The sequence below is a fragment of the Aulonocara sp. 'chitande type north' Nkhata Bay genome, linkage group LG1 (assembly GCF_057382095.1).
Source record: "Aulonocara sp. 'chitande type north' Nkhata Bay isolate Kocher_YH1m ecotype deep benthic linkage group LG1, A_spYH_male_GT1.1, whole genome shotgun sequence".
NCBI classification, from domain to species: domain Eukaryota; kingdom Metazoa; phylum Chordata; class Actinopteri; order Cichliformes; family Cichlidae; genus Aulonocara; species Aulonocara sp. 'chitande type north' Nkhata Bay.
In genome coordinates this window covers 29,528,086-29,537,984 of record NC_141344.1, presented here as the reverse complement: position 1 = coordinate 29,537,984, position 9,899 = coordinate 29,528,086, and the positions used below count along the sequence as shown (strand labels likewise).

General features: G+C 42.2%; 1 protein-coding gene across 1 annotated transcript in view; it reads right to left on the bottom strand.

The window, feature by feature from the left end:
* Nucleotides 1-6,477: 6,477 nt before the first annotated feature.
* Nucleotides 6,478-9,899, bottom strand: part of rxfp3.3a1 (relaxin family peptide receptor 3.3a1) — a 4,258-nt gene continuing 836 nt past the window's right edge. Inside the window, exon 1 of the mRNA XM_086292438.1 lies at nucleotides 6,478-9,899. This exon is cut by the window's right edge and continues 836 nt beyond it. Within this exon, the coding sequence (XP_086148564.1) occupies nucleotides 7,356-8,342 (987 nt within the window). The 5' untranslated portion in view covers nucleotides 8,343-9,899 and the 3' untranslated portion in view covers nucleotides 6,478-7,355.

Below are 9,899 nucleotides of genomic sequence, written 5' to 3'. Positions count from 1 at the left end.
GGAATGGATGTTTGTATCTGTGTGTGCCTGTATGTCTGTGTCTATATGTCAGGTTGGGTATCAGACGCCACCTCTCTCGGGATATCTCAGGCCCTCTAAGGTATGGAGGCCTATCTCCCACCACCACTTCCCCTGCCAGTGGCAGATGCCCTCAGACATCGGTGCGTTGGTGGTTCTTTGCGTCCGGGGGTGGGCGCCCAGGTACACACCGGCTCACTCCTTGGTGGCTGCTTGTCGGGGCCTGGAGCCTGGGGATCGCTCGGGCCACTTCGGGGGTAGGGTGCCCCCGGCCTCTCGGCCTGAGGCTCGGTCACTCTGGCGCAGCTGGCTGCCGGCGGAGCTCACGGGCACGTCACTGCAACCCCCCCTGGCCTCTGCTCTGCGGCCGCTGAGTGATCCCCCATCTGGGGCTCCCCTCAGCTCCCTCTGGGATAGTGGCACAGCTGCCCCTCTGTTAGTCTTCCTTGATCTCTTGTGTTCTGGGGGCCTCTGGATGTCTGGAGTCTTGATCTCCTCCATACCTGCTTCATGCTCTGGTGGGCGGGGCTGTGGCTCCCCACACCCTCCAGCAGATCATTACATGAAGGAACCCTTTAAAAAACAACAACAAGCGCGTCCATGCTCACAGGTGTACACACGGGTGCTCACACACACACAAACTACACCCTTTTTGGCTCCTACCTCAAAGCACACTGTACGCTGTCGATCTTACGTGCTGCACAATAATGTTTAATATTTAGTATTTACTGTCATATTCCCATATATCATCGTGATGTTGTTTATTGTATTGCTCTCGTTTTCTTCTGCTTGTTTTCTTTTTTCTTTCTCAACAGGTGATCCAGGTGATTGATATATGTATTTTTTTATTTTATTTTTTTATTTATTTTTTTGTCTGCTTATTTAGTTGGTTTTTGTTTTTTTGCCCTTTATCCCCGTCCCTCTTCTCTGCTGTTTTCCCCCCTCTTCCTTTCTCCCTTTTCTTTTCCTCATTTAAGTCTGTCCCGTATCTAGCAAGTGAAAATAAAAAATAAAATAAAATAAACAATAAAAGGTGAATCAAATAGATCATTATGGCAAGGCTGGGATGGTCAATTTGGTGAAGTAAATCTGTTGGGCATCTTTCTTCACCTTTAGACAACAATTCTGATGGCAAAAGAGCCAAACGGGACAGGCAACCCCCCCCCCCCAAGAAAAACAACTTTGTGGTTTGCATAACTCAGTTACTTTTTTGAAGAAGTAACTATATAATTAATTGCCCAACATTGCTCATTATATACTGTATTTTGCAGACAGAGAGTTACAGGACTCATTACAGTATTTTTACCCTTCCGAGACCAATAAATATCTTTGCAAACCTTTAATGGTGTTTATCCATTTGTGTGGTGGTAAAGTGAGTTCATATTTAAATTTTTATACTTGAGAGAAACAACAGAAAATTATAACACAGTGTTAAAAAAGACTCAAAGAAGACAGGTTTTTTTTTTAATGTTTAAACCTATAAGCTTTTTCTGATCACTTATATATATTTTAAAGCAAAATCTTGGAGCTAAATCTTACTGCATTAATTACTCATTCTCTGCCTCTTAAAAGTCTTTAAAAAGCAACCTAACAAATAAATAAAGAATAAAAAAGTAATAAATTTCATTCCATTGCATCAAATTCACCAAGAGCAGGCATAAATGCAGCAAAGCCCACATAAATTACCAAAGGACTGGCCTTCACCTTTATGTTAAAGTGCTTCCAGTGTGAAAAGCTATTATAAAGGTCTAATTTGACAGTAATGGCATTTCTGAGTCTAAGCTGCAGTTAAGTGAAATCTGTTAATAGCAGCATTAAAAATTCTAACAAAAAAAAAAAAAGAGCCTCAACTGGACTGCATTCAGACAGTTCCTTCTACCCCTCAGTTTGCTGTTTGATTGTACACATTGGTGAACTGGAAAGCACTGATGAACAGCAACAATCAATTCTTGTGGGGTCTTTTATTTGCAGTTTGCACCAAGTCAAACATGGCGGTGTTGTGTGATGGTCTGGGGCTGCTTGCTTTTGTTGATGAAACCATGAATTCTGCTGTCTGCACGACAATGATCCACAAACAGCAAGTCCAACTCCGAATGGCTTAAAAAAGCCCCAAAAGAGGCCATTCATGATCAAAAACACTCCAGTGTGGATGAATTAAAATAATTCTGCAAAGATGAGTGGGTCAAATTCCTCCAAAAGACTAATTGCCAGTTATCTAAAATACTTAACTGCAGTTCTCGCGACCAAGGGTGGCACGCCCAGTTATTAGGTTTAGTGGGCAGTTACTTTTTCAAACAGGATTGAATTCATCATTTAATAAAGGCTGCATTTTGTATTTACTCAGGTTATCTTTGTCTATATCAGAATCTATGTCTGAATATCTGAATTTGCTTGATGATCTGAAATGTGTGGGACAAAAATGCAAAAACAAAAAATTAAAAAAACAAATCAGGAGGAGGGCAAATACTTTTTAGTGCACCATATTATATTAAAATACGGTGCATATCTCTTGCTACATCTCATGTCGTTATATTTTGTTTCCATTCGTGCTGTCCCTCATTCCCCACTGTGTGTTCTGTCTGCCTGTTTAGTTTAGTTACTTTCCCTGTTTTGCCCGCTGTCCAGCAATAAAGCTGAGTTGTTTAAGTTCACTTTTGCCTCTGCGAGTCCTGCTCTTGTGTTCACCATTCCTGCCTGCCTGCTCACAGTCATGACAGAAACAATATGTAATTTGTTCCAATTTCTTTAAAGGAATCTATGAAAAATGTTAAAGATGACACAGTTTGACAAGCATAAAGTAGAATTATTTTACCAACACCATGATTCCAAAAGAGCAGTTAGCTGAATGCTTGGCACATCTTAGCATGGTGTGCAATTTGAAAAAAATGGACAAGTGGAAGATAGAAGAGAGGAGGTCAGGAGGGGACATCAGTGAGTACAGCCATCTGTAAAACACGGTGGAGGCTCTGTCATGGACTGAGGCTGAATGTCAGCCAGTGAAAATGGAGTAAAAGCATAAATGGATAGAAAATCACATAATGTAACACTGCCAGTCGTGGATTGGTCTCCCCAGAGCCTGGACCTCAACATTACTGAAACAATGTGGGATCATCCTGACATAAAACAGAACAAAAGGCAGCCAACATCCAAAGAAAAGCTTTGAATGTCCTTCAAGAAGACTGGAGAACTATTCCTGAAGACAACCTAAAGAAATTAGAAGAAAGCTGAACAAGAGAGTTCAGGCTGTGTTGAAGAATAAAGGTGGTCATATCAAATATTGACCTTTAAGTTCATTACAATCATACATACTCTGTTTTACGTTCAAATATTTATATATCCATATACTTAAATACTGTATTTCCATGTACGCTTGCACGTTTCAATAAGACACAGTACTGCATATTTCATCTCTAATTGTTATCAACCAACTAACAGCACTTTGAATGGAAGGAATTATTATCTGTGTCCTTACAGCATGTCAAATAAAAGAGAAGAGAACAAGACGAGAGCAACATTAAGGTGACATGTTCACTGTCTAAAATTCACAAAGAAACCGGTGGAAGGAATTTTAATACCGTTGTTATGGCTACCTTTTTTCACTCTACCTTGGTCCTCATCTGTTTCCCTGATTAAGGCCCATTATGGCAGGGACATTATTATTCAGCAAGAAGACATAATGGCAAGAAACATTTACACATCTCTTTATGTGAAATGGTTGGAATTTATTAGCAGCCCTGGAGATTTTTCTCACTTTCATTCTCTCAGGTACACAGAAGACTGTTTCTGCAACCCTGATTAGCGCTATAAAAAACTGTGTTTTCCTCCCAAATGTCAGTGCTGTGAAAAGCCATCCAATGGTAGGAGATGACCTTTGCAAGACCTGCAGAACCTCTTTGTGATTAAAGTACCAACAAAGACTGATGGGACTTTAGTGACTTATGAAAAAAGTGAAAAGATTTCTTGTTCCAAGGCTTGATGGACGAATGTAAGAAAGAGCTTTCTTTTCAGTCTCAGCATAATTACCTTGAGGTGTTCAGCCTTTAAGACTACCCCTTGCAACCCTGATAAGGACACGCTAAAGAGAATGGATGGATGTTCAGACTTCATAAAGAAACACTGTTCATTATTCAGTTGGGTTATGCACTTTACCCTCTTCACTCATTTGACACAATCTTCTATTGGAGGAGTCATCAAGTATTGGCAAATCAAACTGGCTGGGTGATTCTGTGTAGAGGGAATGCTTGTTTTAATATAATAGTGATATTTGGTGACAGCGTATTGATCATCATCAATCATCTTATCATAAGCTAAACACAATGGTTAGAAACCTTACTCATTTGAACATCCAGTAAAAGTTCTTTTTTACAGTAATCTCTGGTTTTTCACAGCTCTGCTTGCCTCATGTTTCCATCCCTGCCTACGACTTCCTGATATAATTCAGAGTACAACAAAGACATTTTTTAGTCGCCCAGCAGTCATTCATTTGACTAACAATGCCGCTGCTCTCCATGCTGCCACACTTTGTAACAGGTGGTGGGAAACTCAGTGATTTATGGCCATTAAATTCCCACTGAGCATATGTTGTGGTGACTCCAAGTTCACCACCATGCAAACTACATGTGTACATGAGAAGTGCATCTGTATGCCAGCTCAGGTGTCAGCTCGTGAACGACATCGAAATTACATTCATTTTCTGCTGACTTTACTTACTAAAATTACTTACTAAAACTTAAAAGGGGCGATCGTGGCTCAAGAGTCGGGAGTTCGCCTTGTAATCGGAAGGTTGCCGGTTCGAGCCCCGGCTTGGACAGTCTCGGTCGTTGTGTCCTTGGGCAAGACACTTCACCCGTTGCCTACTGGTGGTGGTCAGAGGGCCCGGTGGCGCTAGTGTCCGGCAGCCTCGCCTCTGTCAGTGGCTCTGCCAGGGTGGCTGTGGCTACAATGTAGCTTGCCATCACCAGTGTGTGAATGGGTGAATGACCGGATATGTAAAGCGCTTTGGGGTCCTTAGGCAGGGCCGGCCCGTGGCATAGGCCGTATAGGCAAATGCTAAGGGCGCCGTCCATCAGGGGGCGCCACGCCAGTGCCACAAATGTTGAAAAAAAAAAAAAGTTGGTACTATTATTTCTAAATACAAAAAATAATCCCACGTTAATTAAAATGCAAAGTAAAGCTTATTTAATAGAAATATTATTTGTTACAACATTACACTACACTGCTGATGTAGGGGGGCGCCACCTAAAATCTTGCCTAGGGCGCCAGATTGATTAGGGCCCTGTCCTTAGGGACTAGTAAAGTGCTATATAAATACAGGCCATTTACCATTTAAAATATGGTGACATATTTATGATAGGTCCTCACAATATGAGTAATGCCAATTAAGACACATCTCTTACCCGTTTGTATGATATCAGTGTACCTGTAATGGTGGTGAAGTGGGGGGAGTAAGGAAAACATGTAGAACTTCCTGTTTAAACTTTAGGAAAAAGATGCTTTGATTGATACATTTAAACTTTTTGCCATTTACATCATTGTGATAAATCTAAACGAGTTATTTTGTCTTTTTAAAAATACTTTGTTGAAGTTTATTGGATTTATGCATAGTCAAAGATCTTTGCTCATAAAAGCAAACGTCACCAAATGCAGAAAAGGGGCTCTTTCCCAATTTTATCTTTGTACCTGTAGCTATTTTATACAAGCAGTAATGTAGATAACTGTTTCATATGCTGTTGAGATTTGGGTTGTTTATTAAAACAATTATTTATTTGATCCCGTCCTGATTTTGTTGAAGTTTTCTCACTTACAAAGAAATGAACAGTTTCTAATTGTTATCGAAGTTTCATTTGCATGTATATATGCATATATTACTTAAAAAAAACAGCTCGCTTTCTTGAAAGCACAGTGAGTGACAAATATTTCTGTTTACAGGATCACGTGTCGCATTTCTGGCTTTTTAATAGAACAGAAATATCTAGGAAAGCTTAGCTACTTAGCGACCGTGGCTCAGGGGGTTGGGAAGCGTATCTGTAACCGGAAGGTCGCCGGTTCGATCCCCGGGCTCTCCGTCCTGGTCGTTGTGTCCTTGGGCAAGACACTTTACCCTACCGCCTACTGGTGATGGCCAGAGGCGCCGATGGCGTGATATGACAGCCTCGCTTCTGTCAGTCTTCCCCAGGGCAGCTGTGGCTACAACTGTAGCTGCCTCCACCAGTGTGTGAATGTGAGAGTGAATGAATAGTGGCATTGTAAAGCGCTTTGGGTGCCTTGAAAAGCGCTATATAAATCCAATCCATTATTATTATTATTATTAAAAAAAGTATACACGCATTAGTAAATTAAAGAAAAACTTGTCTCCCTCTTTTTAATTCGACATTTTACATTTAGTTCAATTCAGTCAGCAGCTGTCCAGTGCTCATCCAAAAATAGACCATAATCTCTGATATGAATGTGTAACTTATATTTACCTGACACCTGCTCATTGAGAGGCTCTTCTTTTCATCTGATGAGTAAGTGAGGACGCAAAGCCATTACAAAGTCGCTTCATTTGAGATCACCAGCTTCCATGTTCTGTTCAGCGTCACATCAGCTGCTCATGAGTCAAACCGGTAAACACCTGCTAATCAGATCACTCGTTTCATTAGTTGTGAGGATAACTGACCCACGTGACAACTGAAGAACAGTTTTATTATCACACACACAAAGAGTACATACATTTTTCTCGGTATTTCCAACAATCATATTTCAGTTTGTCTTTTGTGTCTCTTTGCACCTGTAAATGATTGATGTCTAAAAAAAGAAAATGAAACACGTGACCTGCAACTTTCACCTCTTTGCTTCAAGCCGGTGAAGACTTTAAGTGCGGTTGTGTGTACGCTGTTAACAGTATTTGCCAAGACATTCACCGAAGGATGTAAAAGGCGTTTAGCCACTCAACACCACCAGCACACCTAAGCATATTGTCATGCGCAATTACGTGCGGACTTTGAACTAGAGACACTCACAAACATCATAGATCATTTTGGTGAACAGCTGTTGTGCCATAATGTTCATATTTGGACTAGATTTTACACAAAATAGGTGATTCTATAGAGCCCAGCCCTACAAGCTAAACGATTCAGCCACATTACGCTTTAAAAAAGTAGATGGAGTAGTAGACTTTAAAATCAAGAAACACTCATCAAAATTAAAAGTTTCTGAGTCTTGACACGATGTTGCTCGGCCTGATTGCTTATTCTGGTTGTTTTGGCTCGTTTTCTGCGTGCGCATTAAGCGCGTCATTGTCTGCCAACACCTTTCGCCCTGCGTAAAATCATCGGCAGGACTCGACAAAACACCCACTATCCTCTGTGTATCAGACCTCTCAGTTTGGTCCTAAACTCCTTTCTCATTAGGCAGTAAATGATTGGGTTGAGGCAGCTGTTGGTATGCGCCAGACACACTGTCAGTGGGAACACATACGTATGAACCGTGTAGTACGCATTATCCCAGTTTGCAGCGTTCAGTTTGACCAGTACGCTCCACAAGGTCATGGCATGATTTGGCATCCAGCAAAGAAAGAAGCACAGCACGACGATGGTGATAGATTTTGTAACTTGGGATCTGCGTTTGGGGTTGCTGGTTTTCATACTCCGTTTGCGGATGAAGCGCAGCAGCATGATGTAGCTGATGGACACGATTGACATGGGCAAAACAAAGCCTACGACGATTTTCTGTATGTGGTAGAGTGCTAACCAGTACTGTCCACCTGGAAACCTCAGCAGACACAGTTTTTCTCCAGTTACGCTGGTGACTGTTGAGAAAATCGACGTGGGCGCAGTCGCCAGAGTCGCCAGTGTCCAAATAATTGCGCAGACCCATTTGGCGGAGCACGATCTCCGCGCGGTTCTGTTCTTCAGGGCAGAAGCGACCGACCAGTAGCGGGTCACGCTCATGGCGGTGAGGAAAAACACGCTGGCGTACATGTTCATCACGGTGACGGACAGGATGATTTTGCACATTGCATATCCAAACGGCCAGCTGAAGTCCAGCGCGGTGTCCACGGCCCAGAAAGGCAGGGTGAGAACAAACTGCAGGTCCGTAACGGCCAAATTGAACACGAAAAAGTTCACTCTGGACTTCTTCCTTTCTTGTTTGACCCTGATAAAGAAGAGGACCAGCAGGTTGCCGACCAGACCCGCAGCGCAAACGACCGAATACACCAGACAAATGAAGAATCTCAGAAGCGGGGTCCGGTCTGCGGTCACGTCTATGTCCACGAGGTTTTGGAAGAGCTCCATCTCGGTCACTGACTTGTTCAAATAAAAGCTTTCATTTTCTTCACTCATAATGCCAGCCAGCAGCTCACAGACACTTCGGGATGAACTAGATGCAGGTGTACACTTTTTTTCTTAAGTCTTTTTTTCTTAAGCTAGATCCAAACGGCTGCATCTCAAGAGTGCCACAAACTCATCTGTCTCTATCACCTCCCCTCGCTCGCTCCTTTCTCCAAGGTGCATCATCATCCCGCATCTCCGCTCTCCTTAGCACGACAGGACCACTCACCCCACCAGTGGCGGTCCTAGCCTGTTTGGCGCCCTGGGCGAACACTCCCTCTGCCCCCCACACACACAGATAAAACATATTAAGGATTGTACATTAACATAAAGCTGTTGTACACACACACACACACACACACACACACACACACACACACACACACACACACACACATATGAAGAGAGAGAGAGAGAGTATGCATAGTATGCAAACGCTACCAAACAGCCATCATAATTCGTCATACAATGAGAACAGGACAAATCAACAATTGACAATGACTAATTAATATTAAAATCTGTAACATAATGTATTGTTTGGAATTTAGTCCGTTACTGTTACTATTTTTACCATTTCTTCTTGGAGCAACTGTAATGCACATAATTTCCTTAGGGATTAATAAAGTATTCTGATTGTTTCAGGATGACCTGCCATTATCCAATGACACATCTGCTTACCTGTATCTTTTGCTCGTTTCTCCTCCTCTTCTTTTCTCTTTTTTCTAAACTGAGGACCTGATGGCTTTGAACTTTTCTTGTCCATCTTCCATTGGTTTTAATTTTGCACTGCAGTATGAACACCCATCCCTCAACCCAAGGATCACCACAACATGATCTAACACACCTACACCTTAGTTCACAGATTCACTTTGTCTAGGGTGCATTTCTGAGATTTCACACAACCCAGGATTCAAATCATGAATACATAATGGGCTTGGATTTACATCATTATGAATGAAATGCGCTCTATTTGGAAGCAGCCGCCCCCTCCTCCCCTTTCGACGGGTTGTGTGTGAGACTTTAAATCATCAAACTGTAAATTTTAAATTGTTATTGATCCCTTTATCCCTAGTCCTAAAGTGTATATTTATTTTCTTACTCTTCTTATATATATTGTTTGTTTACTTGCACTGCTGTAACTGGAGCCTCGTTGTCTCGTCTCTCTTTATACTGGACTGTAGCGGAGATGACAAAGTTTACTTTGACTTCAGCAGCAAGCAGGTGCACCGAGGGCTCTCGCGCTCACTTTTCGTGTATAGAATTTCGAAAAAACATCAGTGCAAATTATAAGTCTGTATTATAATGTCTGGTGTTTTCGTGTTTGTTGGTTTGTTTTTATTTTGTTTTATTTTGCGAGTTGGTTATTGGATGCTGCTCCAGCCAGCCAGAGAATCCCCCGCCGCCCCGCCCTCTCCTCTCTGCGCCGCAAGCAGCAGGCGCACCTCGCAAACGGAGGGCGCCCTTACTCCCAGCAAATGGGCGATAGAAAACCGATCGGTGCCTATGCCATTCCCAATATGCGCTGGCTGACGTCGGGGCAGCATCAGTACGAGCAATTTTTTTTTTAAT